The sequence below is a fragment of the Elephas maximus genome, chromosome 1 (assembly GCF_024166365.1).
Source record: "Elephas maximus indicus isolate mEleMax1 chromosome 1, mEleMax1 primary haplotype, whole genome shotgun sequence".
Taxonomy (NCBI): domain Eukaryota; kingdom Metazoa; phylum Chordata; class Mammalia; order Proboscidea; family Elephantidae; genus Elephas; species Elephas maximus.
In genome coordinates this window covers 208,329,486-208,351,658 of record NC_064819.1, presented here as the reverse complement: position 1 = coordinate 208,351,658, position 22,173 = coordinate 208,329,486, and the positions used below count along the sequence as shown (strand labels likewise).

Below are 22,173 nucleotides of genomic sequence, written 5' to 3'. Positions count from 1 at the left end.
CAACATTTTGTGAGGGAAAATATCAAAGAAAGTCCAGTAAAGAAGCTAGAGTACATTTATCAAGAGAGTTGAGCAGGATGACGAAGAACATGTACTTGATCAGTTCAGTCTAATCAACGTTGCTTTATGTGTACTATGTGCCAGGTGGAGTCCCTGGGTAGTGCAAGCAGTTAATGCGCTTGGCTGCTAACCGAAAGGTTTGTGGTTAAAGTCCACCCAGTGGTGCATCAGAAGAAAGGCCTGGCAATCTACTCCCCAAAGGTCACCCATTGGAAACCCTATGGAGCACACTGACACACATGGGACTGCCGTGAATTGGGGTTGACTGGGCAGCAACTGGGAACTGGGGCATGTGCCAGGTACCATGCATACAATGACGAAAGAATTAGTTCTCTCTTTCTTAGGCAGTTTGCAGCCTTGATTGGGAAATGCATGATTCCAAATGCAATAGGATAAGTGCAGCATCTCTCGACATGGGGTGCTCTGGGAACCCCCAGCAGGGGTACTTAACATAGTCTAATTCCTGAGGTCAAGGATAGTGTCTTAGGATTCTTTAACCTTTAGTTACTTGGCCAGCAGGTGCTTATGCTGGATGAGATTCAGAAATATCCACTCTCCCCTCTTTATACAATGGGTGAGTAGAGTGTGTTTTCATGTTCCATTGGTGTTGGGCTTGTTCATATGACTTGCTTTGGCCAATGGAAGCTTAGTGGTTGTGATGAGGAGTATACAGCTGAATTTGCGTCTTTGGTGCCATTGCCATGAGAAAGATAAGCCTGAGTTTGCATGCTGGTCCCAGGAAGGGATTGACAGATTCTGGAGCTAGGATGACCAACCATCCCGGCGAGCACAGGACTGCCCCGTTTTAAAGGTGAGGTTTTATGTCCAGGAAACTCCTTAGTCTTGGGCACACTGGAACAGTTGGTCAGCTAATTTGGAGAAGAGCCACCCTCAGCTAAGTCAGGATTACATTAGCTGACCTTCAAACATTCTGCTTTCGTATCTCATATTTAGGTTTGAGAAGACAGAATTCTCTGAAATAACTGGAGATTATTTATTGTATTCCATATACATATTCTCAATAATTTAGAAACTGCTCTTCAAATTCATGGTTTTTTTTTTTTTTAAAAAGGTAACTCTTTTCCAGTCTTTAATTTTTTTTTCTTACTATGAAAACAATGCATGCTTATATGACAGATAGTAAAAGATTCAGAATGTGAAAGCATAGCTACCAATCCATTGTCAGCTACTCAGAACACTTAGTGTGTATATATCCAGATCCTTATTTTTTTTTTCTATGAAATATTTCTATAAATTGCCAATTATTGGGAATTTAGGTTGCTTCAACTAATCCTCTGTAAGGCCAAGTTTTCCCAACTTTGCTTTTATAAATACTGTGGAATAATTGGCCAGAAATGAATTAGAAATTTTGAAAGTATAAGATTGTGAAAAAATCTCAGAAGAATTCATAGAAAATAAACAGAAATGTTTAAAGATGTATTAGGTCTGCAAACTCCCTTTGTAGTCCGCCTGTATTAATTTACTATGGCTGCTGTAACAAGTTACCACAAACTTGGTGACTGAAAACAGCAGAAATTTATTCTCTCATGGTTCTGGACACTCTAAGTTTGAAATCAAGGTGTTGGCAGGGCTGCAGTCCTTCCAGAGACTCTAGGGGAGATTCTTGCCCATTCCAGCTTCTGGTGGCTGCTGGCATTCCTTGGTTTGTGGCTGCATAACTCCAGTCTCTGCCTCTGGTGATCACATAGCCTTTACCTTTTCTGTCTGAAATCTCCCCCTGCCCCTCTCTTTTAAAAAACCCATGTGATAGAAACTAGTCTGCAGAACTAATAGCCTACAGGAACCACAACATCTACCCTGAGACCAGAAGAACTAGATGGTGCCCGCTACCATGACCAACTGTTCTCATCAGGGCCACAATAAATGGATCCTGATAGACTAGGAGAAAATCACAGAACAGAACTCAAATTCTTAAAAAGCTCAGACTTACTGGACCAGTTGAGACTAGAAGACTTCTTGAGACAATTTCCCTGAGATACTCTTTAAATCTTGAACTAAAACTATTGCCTGAGGTCACCTTTTAGTGAAATAACAGATTGGCACACAAAATAAAGGATATTATCCATGAGTACAGTTCTCCTTTCAAAAAACATCTATATGAGACCAAAAGGACAACAGTTCCTCTGAAGCAAAGATGAGAAGATAAGGAGGCAGGAAAACTAAAGTACTGGAAACAAAACAACCAGAACACAATTAAAGAGAATGTTGATACATTGTGAGAAATGTAACTAATGTCGCTGAACAATTGGTGTAGATGTTGTCAAATGGGAACCTAATTTGCTATGCAAACTTTCAATGAAAACACAATAAAGTATTTTTAAAAAAATGGGATTGCATTTAGGGCTCACCCAGATGTTGTTGTTGTTGTTAGGTGCTGTTGAGTCGTTTCCGACTCATAGCAACCTTGTGTACAACAGGACAAAATACTGGCTCTTCTTGCACCATCTTCACAAGTGTTGCTATGTTTGAGCCTATTGTTGCAGCCACTGTGTCAGTCCATCTCGTTGAGGATTTTCCTTTTTGCTGACCCTCTACTCTACCAAGCATGACGTCCTTCTCTAGGGACTGGTCCCTCCTGATAACATGTCCAAAGTACATGAGACTAAGTCTTGCCATCCTCGCTTCCAAGGAGCACTCTGGCTGTCTTTCTTCCAAGACAGACTTGTTTGTTCTTCTGGCAGTCCATGGGGTATACTTAATACTCTTTGCCAACACCATAATTCAAAGACATTGATTCTTCTTCAGTCTTCCTTATTCATTGTCCAGCTTCCACATGCATACGAGGCTATTGAAAATACCATGGCTTGGGTCAGGTGCCCCTTAGTCCTCATGGTGACATCTTGGCTCTTTAACACTTTACAGAAGTCTTTTACAGCCGATTTCCCAATGTAATATGTTATTTGATTTCTTAACTGCTGCTTCCATGGGTGTCGATTGTGGATCCAAGAAAAGTGAAATCATTGACATCTTCAATATTTTCTCCATTTATCATGATGTTGCTTATTGGTCCAGTTGTGAGGATTTTTGTTTTCTTTATGCTAACGGGTAATCCACACTGAAGGCTGAAGTCTTTGATTTTCATCAGTAAGTGCTCAAGTCCTCTTCACTTTCAGCAAACCAAGGTTGTGTCATCTGCATAACACAGGTTGTTAATGAGTCTTTCTTCACCTAGATAGGTCAGAATAATTTCCTCATCAATTAATCCTTAATTTATATACAATACCTTACTAACAATGCAGAAACACCAGAAGAGAAACTAGATAACTGGGACCTCCTAAAAATCAAACATTTATGCTTATCCAAAGACTTCACCAAAGGTGTAAAAAGACTACTTACAGACTGGGAAAAAGTTTTTGGCTACGACAAATCTAATCAGCATCCAATCTCTAAAATCTACATGATACTACAAAACCTCAACAATAGAAACACAAATAACCCAATTAGAAAATGGGCAAAGGTTATGAACAGGCACTTCACCAAAGAAGACATTCAGGCTGACATTTATCAGCTAACAGATACATGAGGAAATGCTTATGATCAGTAGCCATTAGAGAAATGCAAATCAAAACCACATTGAGATACCGTCTCATCCCAACAAGGCTAGCATTAATCCAAAGAATGCAAAATAATAAATGTTGGAGAGGTTGTGGAGAAACTGAAACACTTATACACTGCTGGTAGGAAAGAAAAATGGTACAGCCACTTTGGAAATCGATTTGGCACTTCCTTAAAAAGCTAGAAATAGAAGTACCATACGATCCAGCAGTCCCACTCCTTGGAATATATTCTTGAGAAATAAGAGCCCTCACATGAACAGGTACATGCATACCCACGTTCATTGCAGCACTGTTTACAATAGCAAAAAGATAGAAGCAACCAATGTGCCCATCAATGGATGAATGGATAAATGAATTATGGTATATTCACACAATGGAATACTATGCAATGATTAAGAACAACGATGAATCCGTGAAACATCTCATAACATGGAGGAGTCTGGAAGGCATTATGCTGAGTGAAGTTAGTCAGTTGCAAAAGGACAAATATTGTATAAGACTACTATTATAAGAACTCCAGAAAAAGTTTAAACACAGAAGAAAATATTCTTTGATGATTATGAGGGTGGGGAGGGAGGGAAAGGAGTATTTACTAATTGGATAGTAGACAAGAACTATTTTAGGTGAAGGGAAAGACAGCATACAATATAGGAGAGGTCAGAACAACTGGACTAATCCAAAAGCAAAGAAGTTTCCTGAATACAGCTGAATGTTTCGAAGGCCAGAGTAGCAGGGATGGGGGTCTGTGGACCATAGTTTCAGGGGACCTATAGGTCAATTGGTATAACAAAATGTACTAAGAAAACATCGTGCATCTCACTTTGGTGAGTGGTGTCTGGGGTCTAAACGCTAGCAAGTGGATATCTATGGTGCATCAATTGGTCTCAAACCACCTGGAGCAAAGGAGTATGAAGAAAACCGAAGACACAAGGTAAATATGAGCCCAGGACACAGAAAGGGCCATATAAATCAGAGACGACATCAGCCTGAGACTGAAAGAAATAGATGGTGACCGGATATAACTGATGACTGCCTCACAAGGAACACAACAGAGAATCCCTGATGGAGCAGGAGAACAGTGAGATGCAGACCTCAAATTCTTGTAAAAACACCACACTTAATGGTCTGACTTTTAATGGTCTGACTGAGACTAGAGGAACCCCTGGAGGTTATGGTCCCTGGACCCTCTGTTAGCCCAAGACTGGAACCATTCCCAAAGCCAACTCTTCAGACAGGGATTGGACTGGACCGTAAGACAGAAAATGATACTGGTGAGGAGTGAGCTTCTTGGCTGAAGTAGACACATGAGACTATGTGGGCAGCTCCTGTTTGGAGGCGAGATGAGAAGGCGGGGGGTGGGGGTCTAGGAGCTGGTTGAATGGACATGGGGAATACAGGGTGGAGAGGAGGAGTATGCTATCTCATTAGGGGGAGAGCAGCTCGGAGTACATAAAACCCAAAAAACCAAACCCACTCCCGTCAAGTCAATTCCAACTCAAGCGACCCTATAGGAAAGAGTAGAACTGCCCCATAGAGTTTCCAAGGAGCGCCTGGCAGATTCGAACTGCTGACCTCTTGGTTAGCAGCTGTAGCACTTAACCACTGCTCCACCAGGGTTTCCAGGAGTACATAGCAAGGTGCGTATACATTTTTGTATGAGAGAGTGACTTGATTTGTAAACTTTCACTTAAAGCACAATTAAAAAAAAAAAAGCAGGAAAAAATCTTTAATTTTATCATATCTGCCAAGACTTCTTTTTCTATATTGAAACATTTACAGGTTTCTTCCTTCATTACTAATAATAGGTTTCTCTCCTGGCCATATTAAAGTTAAAAAAAAAAATAATTGTGATGATGGGCTATTAATTTTCAACCAAATCGTTGTTTTTACCCAATTATCGTGTTAATCAAAATTCAGTGGTGTTCTGGGGCCAACATGTACTGGCTTGTGAGAGCCAGTTCTTAAATTTTCAGGATTTTAACAGGCTGGTTGTTAAAATGTTGGTAGCTTGAAATTGGCCGTAGTGGGAGTCTTTACACCATGAAAATTGGCAAATGCTACAAATCAAGGTGGTATTTCCACCCTTGTCCCCCACCCTGGAGAGCCTATTTACCAGGACACAAATGGTTGACCAAACCCCCTTGACTACTAGAAAACTCAGCTTGGAGTATTTTTCATTCTGAAGAACCGTCTCAGATGCTTGACTAAAAACATCTACTTGTTTCTTTTCTTTTTTGCATTATGTTAAAAACACCTGTGTGTGTATCTGTCTCGTACAGTAAAATGTAAACTCGTTTAGCACAGGGTCTCTATCTTTTGTGCTTTTGAATCAGCCTGCCTGGCTGATATCTGAGCAGGGATCAATAAATGAACCAATCCGTTTTTATCTGGGCTCTTTTCCTTCTCTGGAGATGACTCACAAGCTGGTGTAAAATAGCCTGGGGTGAACTGCATTAAGCCTAAATATGCCTATTTCCATTTCTCTCTCTTTTTTTTTTTTTTTGAGCTGTACTTGAATTTGTGTACTGGGTACCACTGATTAAGAAATTCTTAGCTACTTTATACCCAGCTCCACTTACTCATATCGTTAGAAGTAAGATTTGTGTGGCTCACTGGAGTAACTGCTGGTATCAGCAACATTTAACAAGCATTTAGGGTCACTATGAGTCAGAAACAGCTCAATGGCAATGAGTAGCATGTAGTGGTAACACAACAAAGGTTGGCTGAACTGATGTTAAAAAGCCAGATGTCATCAGTGAGCTGTATAGAGCCGTAGTGAATACAGTTTTCAGGATAGTGCTAAATAGAAAAAACCTCTTGGAAGGTCACTTAAGGTTGAGTGAAAAAACTGTCTTAAACATTTACCAGGAAAAACTGATATGAAAAAGATTTCCACTGCCACAGGGCAAATAGATCACCTGGTGGAACCCAGAGTCCCAGGCTGTATGTGTGCATTACCGGGTAGAATGTGATCCGCCGTTCTGATCTCGGCGCACTGTGAGTTGCCCTGGCTCTGGGGTGGGTCACCTGAATCTGGAGTATTGGTGGATGGAAGCAGTGGAGATGTCCTAACAAATTAAGAAGAGCATACGGCTGAGCTCTTAATAATCCTCTTTGTTCCGAAAGTGAAGCAGTAGAACTATATGAATAAAGGAGTTTTATTATTAACCCTTTAATTTAGATGATTTTTTTGGCAGTTTATAAATTTTACTTTTGCTTTTTGGTATCTAGAGATAAGGAATTGAAGGGTCTTATTATCTCTTTGCCCTGAAGCATGTTAAGATCAAACAAAAGAGGTAACATGAAAATGAATAGATGGTTCCATTGTTCATTCTTTTAACCAACATTCCTTAAGTGCTGATTGCATGTAAAGTACTATACCTGTTGCCCTCAAGTTGATTCCGATTCATAGCAATCCTATAGGACAGAATAGAAACTGCCTCATATGGTCTCCAAGGCTGTGAATCTTTATGGAAACAGGCTGCCACATCTTTATTCTGCAGACCTTTCGGTTAACAGCCCAGCGCTTTAACCACTGCACCACCAGGGCTCCCTACCTCCGACCTGAATCAGACTGTACATTTTAATAAGCTCTCCTATGATGTGTATGCATAATAGGGTTTGCGAAGACTGGTTGAGTAGGTAGGAAAAAAACTACCACTGTTTCAGGAGATGCCATAGGAGTGGTATCAAAAGTACAAAGAATAGAGCATAATTAATAATAATAATAATAAAAAACTAGTTTAATTTGGAATTAGATTTCAATCTTAGAATAAGTTCATCCTTGGTTTTAGAATAAATTAACCCTTGGTTCTTTTATATCACAAGAATCTCAGTCACCGCCCAGTTTTAGTGGACCTTCTCATCTGATTAAGAGGTCACTTCATGGTGCAGTTTGTGCTTGACTACTAACCTAAAGGTTGGCTGTTCTAACTCACCCAGCAGCTCTGTGGAAAAAAAAGGCCTGGCAATCAAGAAAACCCTATGGAACACAGTTCTACTCTGACACACATGGGGTTGCCATGAGTTGGAATCGACTCCAAGGCAACAGATTTGGGGTTTTTTTGTTTTGTTTTCTCATCTGAATACTTTGGATAGGGACTTTTTCTTAGTAAAGGGTGGCACAAAACTAGCATTCCTGGTTGTAAACTGCTTACCAAGCCTCTGGTAGTCCATGGTCTCTGTCAATGTCAGCTTCTGTACCAGAGACAGAGTTTATCCCCATTGGTATGCTCAGCCTCGGGGGTTTGAAATAATAATGCACTGCCATATTGCTCCTGTATCGAGTGATCCCCTGGGAATAATGGGCTAAAGCCTAGGATGCTGAATCTGTTCAGGAGCCCTTTTCAGACATTAAGACATTGAAAAGTGGGATTTAGACTTGTGCTGATACATCAATACAAAAAGTTTGAATTTAATCTTCCCGTTGGTAGGAAACAACATTATAAATTCCACTGAAGGATACCTATGCTGACTTTTAAAGCCAAGGCTTTATGAAAAGGCAGTGCTTTTATTTCTTTTAGATATTGAAGCAGTGGTATGTGAGGGGAACCCTAAAAATGGGACTGTCTCTGAATAGGTAATTAGCTGTGTTTTGTCTGCCATGACTTCTTTCTTGAGTACAATCAGTTGTTTAATTCCTTTGGGGGGCGGGGTGTGGATAAGGAAGGAAGATTTAGTGTACTGTGAGGAGTTTGCTTGCTGTTGGCCTGGGGGTAATACCTTTTTTTTTATTTGTAAATGTCTGGTTCATACCATTTATTTTTACATGTTGAGATAAGCTTTCATTATTAGTGTGTGCAAATTACCTCATAGAAAGATTTCCATTTGAATCTACTCTTAAATTATTCACGGGAGATGACAGTTGGAAAACCGTCTGTACTCTGTCCTAGAAGCTAAAGGTCCCTCTGGGTTGTTTGGGTAATTCATGTGGTAATCTGATAGGGTGCACAGTTCACTGCTTCCTACCCTGCTCAGGGCAACTTTAGGACAGGACGCAGTGTTTATGTTTTTCTCCCCAACTCTGTCTCTGCTCATAAGCCTTCTGTTTGTGTACCCGCAACCAACCAAACAAACCAGGCCCACCAGTGTTAACAATACAGCACCATTCATTGACTCTAACTTCAGGATTCTGTTCTCCTATAATCCCTTCTATTGGAAACCCTGGTGGAGTAGTAGTTAAGAGCTACTGCTGCTAGCCAAAAAAAGGCCAGCAGTTCGAATCCACCAGGTGCCCCTTGGAAATTCTGTGGGGCAATTCTACTCTGTCCTATAGGGTCACTATGAGTCGGAATTGACTCGACAGCAACAAGTAACCCCTTCTAGGTTTCACAGGGTGGAGTCAGGGCAGACAAGATACACAGGAAAATGAAAAGCGACAGTACTTGTGAATTTAAGGCTAAACCACTGATGGCACTTGAAATCGGTTCCTGCTTTTGGCCGCCATTTCACACAGATGGTGAGTAGAGTGATTCCAGGCCTGGTTGGGTTGAGGGGTTGTTTGTCTAATCCTATATCCTGTCAAGTTCAACGGTTTTTTGTTAAATCAAAAAACTTTCCTTTGAGCTAAACTCCTTCTTGATCATGCTGGTATATGCTAAAACATAAAAATCTGTGTCTTTGCAAATCTCTGGGTCTAGTAAGGAAAGGACCTTCTGAATAATTTCAATCTATCCATTTGTCTCTCAGTAGAAACACAAAATAGATCTTTGCAAACTTATGGGTATTTGACTCAAATTCCCAAGGAAGACGATTCTAGCTCTTCCCTTAGTAATATATCCCAATGCCTGTTAGTTTTTATAGTTAACTTTCCTTTAATGTATAGCTTAAATCATTCTGGAAATAATGTAAAAATTTCCCATCTTTTTGTCAGTGGCGATGGATAACGTTCTCCCTACCCTCCGTGCAAAGAACTTGATTTAAAAGAGGCAATAAATCATAAAACCTGGTATAGATCCACCCAAGGGGTCATTATCTAGAGGCAGATCCTCCAGCCATTTCAACCCTTATGCTCCATCTCCTAAGTAAAAGAACAAGGGTGCTGGCCAGAGGCAGCTGGGGCAAAGGCCGTCTAATAAAGCTATCCTTTTCATTCTGTGAGTCCTCACTGACTCCCATGAAACATATAATTTAAGCAGGCTTGTTTATCTGATCTCCCGATGCCTGCAGCCCAGCAGTGGCAGAATAGTAGGACGGGAGCAGTTATTGGCACATGCAATGACAGCAGAAGTTTCAGTGTGACAGCCTGACAGCGAGGGGGGAGACAGGAGATCTCTGCACAGTCAGGACTGCCGATGAAATCTGCTCAACCTGTCTGCTTAAAGGGCCTGGGAAGAGTGTATTCTAGTGTAGATTTTCCTGGGGAAAATGGTTAAATTAAAATGTTTCATTACTTGATGATGATAGCTTAATTTATTTAGAACGACAGAATTTTTCTCTAAAAGTAGGGATTTTCCACTGTGGGATTATTGTGAGATTAGAAATATAGTAAAACCTTTGAAAGCTGGAGCCCCATGTAAGGCGAAAACTTGTCAGAGAAGGAAAATGCAAATATTTTCCACTAAAACAAATGATAGAAAAGTGGTAAAACTGCACCCTGTCAAAGGCAGAAAACTTGCAAGTCCCGGAAAAGCTAGGTAGTCCTGTCAAGTTCCGTCTCTCACAGGTTTCACTGTAGTATATATATGAAGCGCATCCAAAGTACTCATTTTGCTGATGTTCAAATGGTTAGATTTGTGTGGCTGTTGGCTTGATAGTCCAAATAATTAAAATGTGTGGTTCATCCTGTTATCGTTGTTCTTAGTTGCCGTCGAGTTGATTTTAACTCATAGTAACCCCATGTGTGCAGAGTAGAACTGATCCATAGGATTTTCAAGGCTGTGACCTTTCAGAAGCAGAGTACCAGGCCTGTCTTCTGAGGTGCCTTTCTCTGGGTGGATTTGAACCATCAACCTTTTGGATTGTAGTTGAACACTTAACCATTTGTGCCACCCAGGGATCCGTGGTTCATCCTAGGTGCTAAATAAATATAGTTTGAATGAATGAAATAGCTCTTCAAGCAGCTCATTAGGATTGTCTAAGCTAATTGGAGTATAAATCTAAGATGGAGAGTTAAAATCTAAATATTTCCTCCAAGCCAATTTAAACCATTATGTTCTATCTTGGCTATAGAGGAACCCTCATTCAGTTATAAAAGTAATTCATTAATTTGACCTTTTATATTAATGAAGATATTAAAAATCAAGGCCCAGTCTAAGAGAAACATGGAATAATTAGTAGATGGAGAGTTGGTTGTTGTGCAAACGTATCCATAGGTCGTGTGATGAATGGGAACACGGTTTCCGGAAATGTAGCATAGATGTGTACTCACTGTGAGGGTGAGTCATGAGGCTAGTCCCTGAATGGGCCAGTTGCTTGGCAGTAAACAGCTCTCTAGGCCTTCCCACCAGCTCTTCCCAGATGTGTGCAGGGACACACAGAACCAGAGGAAAACATACTGTTTTACTAAGGACACCAATTTATCTATGCTATTGAATGTGAGCAAAGTCCAAAAAAAGGAGGTTGGAAAAAGTGTTCAGCGAAACTTCTGGTGTATAAAGAATAGCACAGGGTTTATTACAGACCTTGGGTGTTTGTAAATTAAAAATACTTCGACAGGGTATAGACAGCAGGAGGAGAAAAATTGTGCTCATTCTTTGGAGTCCGTGGATCCATGTGTCAGGGGGCCCTGTGAACCTCTTAAACGGCAAGCAGAATTTGAGGTGTTCATGTATTTTCTGGGGAGATAGTCTTTTTTTTTTTAAATTATAGTTTGTATTTTGAGATTCTCAAAAGTGTCTTTGATTCAGAAAGAATACATAGGAGTTTTGCATTTGTCGTTTAGCCATGAGTACTCTACGTATTCATATCATTTTTGTCCACATAACAGTGAGTAGAGGTATCATTCCATCTTAATAGCTGGAACAGGCCCAGCATGCTAGGGGGACAGGCCCAGCATGCTAGGTGTTGTAGCTGACGTCACTGATAAGTGGTGAAGCTTTGAACCCAGGGTGTCCGAGATGACGGTCCTTGATACTGACTCTTCTGTGTGACATTAGGTATGTCACATACCTTCCGTGGGCCCAAATTTCTCCACCAGTAAATTGAGGGGTTTGAACTATATGATCTCTTGATGACTCTTTTAGCTTTTAAACTGAGTCCATATCTGTGCCACCTGTAGACTGTTTTGTAGCTGCCCCCTCAGTGCCAGTGCCTGTTCACGGTGGTGTTCCCATGGAAGTATGACCCACCCGACAGTCCAGTACGCAGGATTCCATCCCAGGAACACTTCCTGGGAGCTGTGTTTTCCTTCTGCATGCGTTCTAGTCCTGGTGAGCTTATGGAGCCTTCTGCTTAAAATCTCAGGGATTGGGGTAGATATACAGATGTACGATGCAAAATCCTGCTTTTATAATTTCAAATCGAAGTTTATTTTTTATTACTGTTTTAAAATTTTAATATACTTGATCTGTGTTGAGTAAAGGAAAGTGAGATGGACCTAGTTCTCTACTTGTTGCTTGTTAGCATTGCTCTGAATGAACACTTTGGGGGAGGGAATACTGACCCAGTCTCATTAATGAGAAGTTGCAGAGACTTTTGACACCCCTAAAACAGTTTTGGCCAAGTTGATTCCAACTCCTAGCAACCCCGTGTATGTCAGAGTGCTCCATAGGGTTTTCAATAGCTGATTTTTCAGAAGCAGATTGCCAGGCCTTTCTTGCAAGGTGCCTGTGGGTGGACTCAAACCTCCATCCATTTAATGCATCCTGGGTAGAGCATTAACTGGAAGCCCTGGTGATGCAGTGGTTAAGAGCTCGACAGCTAACCAAAAGTCAGCATTTTGAATCTACCAGTCACTCCCTGAAACCCTATGGGGCAATTCTATTCTGTCCTACAGGGTTGCTATGAGTTGGAATCGACTTGACAGCAGTGGGTTCAACTTGATGGCAACAGCTTTTTGGTTTTGATTCAGGGCATGCTGGAAAGGGAGGAGAAGGGCTAGACCCTGCGGCTAATTGCTGCTAGTACATCTCTCAGATGGTGGTTCTCAGTGATAGGAGGAGCATTCAAAGCTCTAGAGAGGAATGACCCTCCGAGACTGCCATTGGGGAGGCAGAGGAGGGTCTTCAGCCCCACCCTCCGACTGCTGGTGGAAGGGAGGAGGGGCAATACAGGTGCAAAAAATGGCGTTTTTTACCTTTACAGTAGCTGGCTCAGTTTTATTATCTTTGCAAGTATATTTCCTTAGATTATATCATTCCTAAATCCACCTATGAATGCTGCGTGTGTATATATCTATAAACTATTAAAAATCCCTTCTCAAAATACGTGGTCTGATAATTAATAATCAGGTTCTTTTTTTTTTTTCCTTCGGAAGTCTGTGTTGTGCATAGACTTGTATTTCCCCGTCTTTGCTGGAGTTCAGAAGTTTGAACTGCCACACAAGTTTTGACTGTGAGAGGCGGGGCTTTCTGTCTCCAATGAGGTGACTGGAGTGTCAGGAAAGCCTATCGTCTTTCACAGGAGTGCCTACTCCGTAATCTAGGCAATAGCCACGCAGCCTGTTTTATTGTTTGTGGAGTCCTCCTGTGGGTCCCGAGCGCTTCGCAGACGGGAAGCAAGGGCTAGTGGGCGGTTTACGATTCTGCGCTGTGCTGGATACCAGGATACCAGCGAAGCTGAACGCTTTGATTTCTCCCCAGTAACCTGTGTGTGAGTGAACTTTAAACTGGGTGCCTGGATTGAAGCTGGATCTTTTTCTCCAGTGTGAGGAGTTACTTCCTTCTCCAGCAGACAGCTGGCTTTCTGCCCTTGGTGAGGAAAGATGCCTGGGGAAAGAGTAGGATTGCGTTTCTGGGTGCTAGGTACACACCGAAGAGTCGGAGTGCCTTGGTGCTGTTAAGTGCAAAGCCCTAGCAAGTGTTTCTGAAATCAGCACGCTGCTGCATCTTAAAAATTGTACTTTTATTTATTTTTGTTTTGATCTTTTGTTTGTGGCAATCCTTGACCTAGAAACCAGATATTACAATGTGGCTAGGGTAAAAAAAAGAATTTTTTTTTTCTTAATTCCTTCTTTCCCTTTTCGTTTTAATTGGGTGACAGAGAAGAAACCTTTTTGCACAGTGCCGTGCCCGTCTGTCCGCATTGTCTGCATAAGTGGGAAGGAGCAGCCTTGCTGAAAGGACTCGGGGACAAGTTAGGAAACCAGGCGTTTTGTTTGTTGGGCTGTCCTTTTGTCTATAGTTGATTTCGATGTGAACGAAGATGAAAAAGGAAGGCTCTTCAGGTTCCTTCAGACTCAAGTCAAATTCAGGCTCTCTCTCACGCGCTGTGAGCTGGATAAATTTCTCCTCCTTGTCCCGGCAGACAAAGAGGTTGTTTCGCAGTGATGGAGAGCTCTCCATTTGTGGGCAGCAGGTGGAAGCCGATGATGAAAACTGGACTTACAGAACCCAGCCCAAAAAAGGTGACTTGATTTTTTTTTTAATTTAAACATTTTAAAAAGTTTATTATGTTGGATCCTGTTTGTATTGCTGATTTCAATTCATGATTTTTGCCCCCAATCAGATTTTCTTTTTTTCTTCTTTCTTTTTTGGCTACTAAAATTCAGCGTCATTCATTTGTTTATATGCCTAAAATAAAAATACTCTCCCAAGTAGGTTCAGCTTGACTTTGTATCCTTCTAGGGAGTATAAAATAGCTGTTACCCTCAGCACTCTCCTTTTCCTCCTCAGATCCTCACCCTCATGTAACTCAGGAGAAGTTCAATGGTAAGCCACCATCATAGAGTCTTCTGCTCTTACAAGAATGTGGGGCAAGGACGTGGAGCCCTTTTCTGAAACGGGGCACTGAGAAAACTTTGGGAATCATGGATAGTCTTCCTGTATCTTCCTTCTAAGAAGACTGATGGATTACAGGAACAGTTGACTTAAACAGGTATTGGGAGGTGACGTTGAGGAAAAGGAAGAAGGGAGGAACTTGTCCTAGATATCTTGGTCAAAGGAGTTTTGGATTTCTTTCAAGTTCCTTTTCAGACCAGTGTTGGTCTCTGTTCTCAGGATTAAAATGTTTTGCTTTCTCAAGGTAAAGCAAAATCCCAGTCCTCTGGGAGAGCGGAACATATTTCTTAACACACCCCTATTTTATATTCAGAATTTCTGAAGCTCTGTTTACTGTAGAGCCTGACTTGTTAGGCTCTAAAATGGTCTCTCCACTTGGTGCAGTGACAAAGCTCAGTAGGGGAGCACTATTTAAGGATTACAAAGGAGCCTCGTCCAGACATTCCGCATGATTGGTGATTGTGTTTTCCCCTGTTTATCACATTCCTCCCGAGCCAAGAGAAACCTTACTAGAATCTTTCAGGAACCTACTTTCCCCTCTCTTTGGGAAGCAAACCTGCTGAAATGTGAGGAAACAAGTTAAATATGTGCACATGGGTCCAATGATATATATTCCATGGATTGAGAATTAAAGGCAGCCCTTCTTCATAGCTAATGTGTATTAAGCCACTTGTTCTTGTCTATTAAACTGTGGCAAAAGAGGGATTAGTTAATGCTCTTTGAAGATGTCAGTTGTTTATTATGTCAAGAAGGTGGCCAACAGTGGTCAGCTGATGCTAAGTTCAAAAATATGGGTTTTTAGTTCAGATACTATATGAATGTCAGGCGTAGAAAAGACATTTGTGCTTTCTGGCAGGAGTTGTATAGTTTAGTAAGTCTGTGAACTTCACTTTTCTAAATCAGGAATAAGCTGTGGTTTGAGTAAATGGTTGGGTTGTAATGTTTGAAGCAAAAATGTTTGAAGGGTGGATACAGTAGTGTTGTGGTTACAAGAGGGTGTAGTTTTGATTCCTTTGGACTTTGACAAAGGTTACTTTTTAGGGTTTGCTTTGCTTTAAATCAACTGCCATCCTGTTTCAAGACTGTGTACATATGAGCATATTTATGGCTTTATGATTTCTATTATAAATGTTTTATATTGACATTAAAAAGAGACTGAATTTGTATGTATTAGTTTTGTTTGAATAAAGCAAGTACTATACACTTGATCTGTGGAAAATAAAGAAGTCATTGTAAGGGACGGGTGACTTGTAAAGGGAAGGGAGGACTTGTTTATGTAACAGTACAAAAGATTATGCCCTTTATCACTTAATGTAATAGGGGATACAGTAGCCTTATGAAGATAAATGGAGACGTAATACAGTGTGTAAGTTTATATGGTCCTTAGAAAATAATTGGGTGTGAATAATATTATCATTTTTGACATATGGACTTAGGGACATTCCTAAAAATGCCTACAGATAAAAATTCATTATTCAGTTTTTACATTTCCCTTTCAAAAGAAAGTTGACTCCCAACTTTGACATACTGTCTCTGAGGCATGTTATAGCAGTTTATCTTTATTCCACATAATTCTTTCCTTTGGAGAAATACAGTAATGACATTTGTTTACAGTTACAGATAAAAAGAGGACAAATCTTTAGGAAAAATTATGCAGGACTGAAGTTTTTACCAGCAGGAATTCTCAGTGCTAAGAATACCCAATGACCATGTTAGAGTTTGGTTGCAAATAATAAATATGCATTGGAAGACACATTGGCACTGATGGGATTGCGTAGTATCTTCCTTTTATATCTGTCTGCTCGGACCCTATATGCATCCTAATGTACTTTCCTTGAAAGCCCCAAGCGATTTTACACTGGGCAAAGTGGAGGCTTAGTTTACACCGTTTTCTTAAGCCCTCCTCTCCCCTCTTCCCTCCCTCCTCACACCTGTACACTACCATTAAGCAGTGACAGCTAGGGGAAGAACAGCCGTACCTTAACATGTCAACCTTGCATTAGCAGTCCCCCTCCTCCCCAGTGGAATCCCTGGTTGGCAGGGAGTCCCATTCTGCAGCTTCCTGGCTTCCTTCTTCCCATCCAGCAGCTGCTGTCAGGCCAGACGGCTGCCTGCTCACTGCCCAGTCCTCAGGGTGCCTTGCTTTGCTTGGTTTGCCCACTGAATCTCTACTGTCAGGGTGGATAATATCTTATATGAAAGATATTTATGTTTTTTCAAGTTTTGTTTTAGAAATCCCTTTTATAGTGAATTTCTGTGCTTGATTGCTTATCAGTTACATCAAAATAAAGTTTTTAAGTGGTTACCCTTATGATAAAGGAGCTCTGGTGGCTCAGTGGTGAAGTGCTCTGCTTCTAACTAAAAGGTCTGTGGTCCAAACCCACTAGCTGCTCAGCGGCCGGAAGAAACCCTATGGGGCAGTTTTACTCTGTCCTATATGAGTTGGAATTAATTCAGTGGCAATGGGTTTACCTGTATGGTCATTTATCAATATAAAACCTATGCTTTATGATATAATGTTGTCACTTATACTCAAGAAGCTAAGGATGAAATTACAATGTTTGAGATTTCTTTAGAGGAACTTTTTTTTTTTTATTAATTTTTATTGAGCTTTAAGTGAACGTTTACAAATCAAGTCAGTCTGTCACATATAAGCTTATATACACCTTACTGCGTACTCCCACTTACTCTCCCCGTAATGAGTCAGCCATTCCAGTCTCTCCTTTCGTGACAATTTTGCCAGTTTCTAACCCTCTCTACCCTCCTATCTCCCCTCCAGACAGGAGGTGCCAATACAGTCTCAAGTGTCCACCTGATACAAGTAGCTCACTCTTCATCAGCATCTCTCACCTACCCATTGTCCAGTCCCTTCCATGTCTGAATGGTTCCTGTCCTGGGCCAACAGAAGGTTTGGGGACCATGATCGCCAGGATTTCTCTAGTCTCAGTCAGACCATTAAGTCTGGTCTTTTTATGAGAATTTGGGGTCTGCATCCCACTGATCTCCTGTTCCCTCAGGGGTTCTCCGTTGTGCTCCCTGTCAGGGCAGTCATTGGTTGTGGCCGGGCACCATCTAGTTCTGCTGGTCTCAGGATGATGTAAGTCTCTGGTTCATGTGGCCCTTTCTGTCTCTTGGGCTCAGAGTTACTGTGTGACCTCCGTGTTCTTCATTCTAGAGGAACTTTTTATAAAATTGTTGTCGTTAGGTACCGTCCACTTGGTGCCAGCACTCATACTGAACCTGTGTACAACAAAACGAAACGCTTCCTAGTCCCGCGCCATCTTCGTGATTGTCGTTATGCTTGATCCCATTGTTGCAACCACTGTGTTATCACTATAAGATTAGATGCTACTAATGTGCATCTTTGCAAGTAGACTACTTTTCCTGAGCCTAAAAAGTAACTAGAATATACACATTGATACGTCTAAAGACATCACAAGTAAGCACCCATATGTCTTCTTTTGTTACACAGTGCATTACAAGTTCTAAAGCTCTCTCGTGTTGACATTTGTACTCCGGAAGATAAAAATGAATTGGGTAATAGCAATGATCAATCCTTACATTCTTAGTGTGGTATGACCCAGTGCAATAGCAGATGATATTTGGACTTAATTATCCATAAAAATCAAGGGTGTGAATCTTCTTTAATATTAAATTCAGTGAATCAAGCTATTTAATTAGATGCCCGTATAGTGAAAAAGCAGAGTGCATTGTGCATGAAACAAAGTGCAGCTTTTCTTGTGGAGTTGTGAGAGCGTTTATTGAGGGCATTCTTACTGAGTACCGTGTGCAGGAAGGAGTCCTGCTGGTTGCACAGTGGTTGATGTGCTCGGTGGCTAACCAAAGGTTCAGCAGTTCAAACCCACCAGCTGCCTCTCGGGAGAAAGATGTGCCAGTCTGCTTCTGTAAAGATTACAGCCTTGGAAACCCTACAGGGCTTGGAAACTGTACTCGGTCCCACAGAATAGCTGTGAGCTGGAATCAACTTGACAGCAGTAGGTTTTGGTACACCTACAGGATGCAAAGAAATACAACACACAGGCCCTGAGTTCACAGAGTTCATCCTTAAATGGAGCAGTTGATAAGGCATTCAAGTGGGAATTAAAAATGCAAGATAATCACGGGAAAGTGTTAAATGAATGCCTTAGATTAGAAAGTCTTATATATATATACCTTCAGGTAGTTTATCTGGAACATTTTCATGTTTTACACCGTCTTCTGGCTGTTGTTAGCATTGGATTAAACTATTTAATGAGCGCGTGCTTCTCGTCCAGCACTGTGCAGTTGTTCTCTCGGGAAACCAATGACTAGCAGTATTTATTCTGCATTTTCCCTATGTTCCTCACTTACCCTTCTCTAGTCAAATAAAGCCATAGGAGGTGGGATAATAATGGGGTGACTTCTCTTTGAGTAGAGTGTGCTTTGCTGTGTCCCCAGCTCTCTCTTCATCTGGGTAGAGCATGATTGATGATTTTGGTATTAGCAGTTTGGCAGATAGGGTAATTGTCACACACACAGCCTTGTTTTGAACAATGACTTCATTCTCTCCTTCTGAACTTTGTTGTAAATACTAGTAGCATTACTAAATTTGAGTCATTTGAATTTCAGTTCCCTCCCTTCTCAGGAACTACGAAATGGCCAAGGAATGGCCTTAGTCTAGCTGTCAAGAATAATGACTAATCCGTACACTAAACAATCAATTCCTGAGTGTGGGAGTTAGCTCTATATTTAAAGTCATTTCATCTCCATTGTCCCTCTAATAAAATATTTGTGGAAAACAGGATCCTTGTACATAACTAAATTAGTAGTGACTTCAGATGTTACAATGGAGAAAACTGGCATGGAAGACCACAAGCAGCAAGGTCAAGGTCCTGTTTCTGTGGACACAGCTGTGATTTATTTTTGATAATAAAATCTTTAAAAGTACAGGTCTTAAGAATCATTTTTTTCATGGCATTAAGGAAGCCTAAACAAAAAAAAAAAATTAGGGCAAATATTGTCAAAGTAGCACCTCAAATTTCAGAGTTAAACTAGATGAATAAGTCATATATATTTTGTGGGTCACTTAGTGTACATAGGAAAGATAGCTAAGTGAAGCTTGTTCTAGTATCTTAATAAGAGGACAAAAAGAATATTCTCAGTGCAGTGAATGTGATGTTTTTCTTCTTGCTTCCTACTGAAGTTGACATTCTGTGAAAGAGACAGAGAGTGAGTGCCACTTAATGTTTTATCTGGTTCATTGAGACTGCCCTTCATTGACCTTTGATTGCTTCTTCTTTTGAAACTGGGACTCTGTTATCCTACTGCCTTGGTTTTTTCTTTGGCACAAAAGTGCTATTTTGCTGATTAAATTTATGAAGATCTATTGAAATAATATTTTGTCTAATACTCTTTATTTATTTGTAAAGGTTTATGAATTTGTTTTGAAAATTAGATACCTATTTAGATTACTAGAAATATCTTACAGCGAAGGAAAAAACAGTTGTCTTAAAGTCAATTCCGACTCAAGTTGACCTGTGTGTGTGTCAGAGTAGAACTGTGTTCCATTAGGTTTTCAACGTCTGGTTTTTCAGAAGTAGATTGCCAGTCCTTTTTTGCAGTGTGCCTCTGGGTGAACTTGAACCTCCAACTTTTTGGTTAGCATTAAGCATTTGTACCCCTAGGGACTTCTAGAGTAAAGAAAGAAATAATTATTATTAGCGTTAGGTTTTTGGAAATGAGTAAGATCTGTTCTTTTCCATTTTTAATATCTTTGCTGAGTTATGAAAACTTTTTTTAAGTTCTTCTTTTAAAACGATATTAATTTTTTATAACTTTAAAGTCCTGCCCATTAAATACGGTTAATTTTTATAAACCTCTTGCAGTTGTTATGTTGTTGTTAGTGTCTGCCCTGACCCATATAGACCCTATGCACAATAGAACTAATACTGCCCAGTCCTGTGCCATCACGTCATGATGAGTTGCAGATTGGACCATTGTGATCCATAGGGTTTTTGGGGTCTGATGTTTTAAGTATTGCCAGGCCTTCCTTCCTCATCTGTTTTAGCCTGGAAACTCCGCTGAAACCCATTCAGCATCACAGCAACCCACAAGCCCCCGCTGACAGGCAGGCGGTGGCTGCACATGAGGTGAACGGGCCGGGAATTGAATCTGGGTCTCCTGCGTGGAAGGCAAGAATTCTGCCCCTCAACCACCACTGCCTCCACAGTTATTACAGGATGTGTTATAGCCCCAGGTGACTTCAGGGCTTTTTTTAAAAAAAGAACAGTATTTTCTATCAAATTAGAGTCTTTTTTTTTTTTTTTCAAATACTTCAGTGAACTCCAACTATTGTCAATTTTATCTCCAAATGTCTGTTGCATCTGTACCCTCTTGTCTACCCTCCAGTCCATCCTCATTGCTCAGGCCTTCATCAGCTCTTACCCGGACTTCTGAACAGTCTTCTCCCTCTTCTTGGCCATCTTTGGCTCCTCCTTGAGTCAACACTGTTATCAGGCTGATCTCCCCAAAATACAAACATAATTGAGTCACTCTTCTGTGACTCCCCATTGCCTACAGAATGAAGTCCACATCACGTAGCATGGTCTGATGCCTCGTGTCTTCTCACTCCTTTAGCTCCAAGAATAGCAGACGGACTCATTGCACTTCCACAACTCCAGAGCTCTGCACTTCCTATTCCCTCTGCTGGGCTGCTACTTAACCTTCCAGACTCACTTTAAAACTCTGTGAAGGCTTCCCTAATCCCCGAAGGGCAGAGGTGGTAACTCCCTTCTCTGTGTTACTTCTCTACCTTCTACATACTTCTGTAATTGCATTCATCATATTCCGGATTATACTTATTTGTTTACTTGTCTGTGTCTTGAACTAGGCTGTGAACTCTTTTAGGACAGAGACCAAGTTTTATTTATCTTTTTCACCCCCAGGGCTAAGTGCTCAATAACTGAACATAACTCATCTGGGACATGGTTAATGGTGCTGTTTGCACATGGTGAACGTGCCAAATAAATACTTTCTGAATTTGGCTTAAAGCATGGAGGTTGTAGGTGGGTAGTGCTGTGTGCTTCCTTTGCTAATTACACTGATGAATGTAGTCTTACAGGTGCTCCCAGTTCTGAACTTTTTTGTATGTAGAAAAAGAAAGGGTTCAGTTTGTGGGAGCAGTTTTTATATTAGTCTACTGTTGCTTGTTTCTCCACTCAGGCTACCTATGTATAAAATATTTTGTAAAACATTTCATCATAGCTGTTTTAACTGTTAGTAAAGTTGACAGAGATGAGGCATGGAATTGATAGTGCTATACCTGAAAAGGAGAGAAAATTTGGTGCTATTGCAGTCTTTTCTTTACCAGCTCCCCTGCTTTCCCCCTTGCTCCCCATCAGGCTAATTTCTACACATCCACATAAGTGATCTGATAAAACATCAAACATAAGTCAGGTCATATAACTTCACTGCTTACAACCCTTCAGTGGCATTCCATCTCAGACAGAGTCATAGCTAAAGTCTTCACAGTGTTCTGTAAAGCGCCCCCCACCCCCATTACCTCTCTGACCTACTCACCTATGCCTCCCCCTCACTCTCCTCTGCATTCATACTAGGCTCTTTGCAGTTCCTAGAACATGCGGTGCACTTTGGCCTGCACGTCTCCTCTGCCTGGAACT

The 22,173-nt window shown here is 40.9% G+C and overlaps 1 protein-coding gene across 3 annotated transcripts in view; it reads left to right on the top strand.

Annotated features, from left to right (window-relative positions):
* The first annotated feature begins 4,232 nt into the window (after positions 1-4,232).
* Positions 4,233-22,173, top strand: part of NHSL1 (NHS like 1) — a 170,112-nt gene continuing 152,171 nt past the window's right edge. For 2 of the 3 annotated variants that reach the window (XM_049902098.1, XM_049902089.1), the window contains exon 1: positions 4,233-14,142. In XM_049902098.1, the coding sequence (XP_049758055.1) occupies positions 13,941-14,142 (202 nt within the window). In that variant the 5' untranslated portion in view covers positions 4,233-13,940. Of the gene's footprint in view, positions 14,143-14,410; positions 14,447-22,173 lie in introns of all 3 variants that reach the window. The other variant, XM_049902080.1, reaches the window with a different exon arrangement.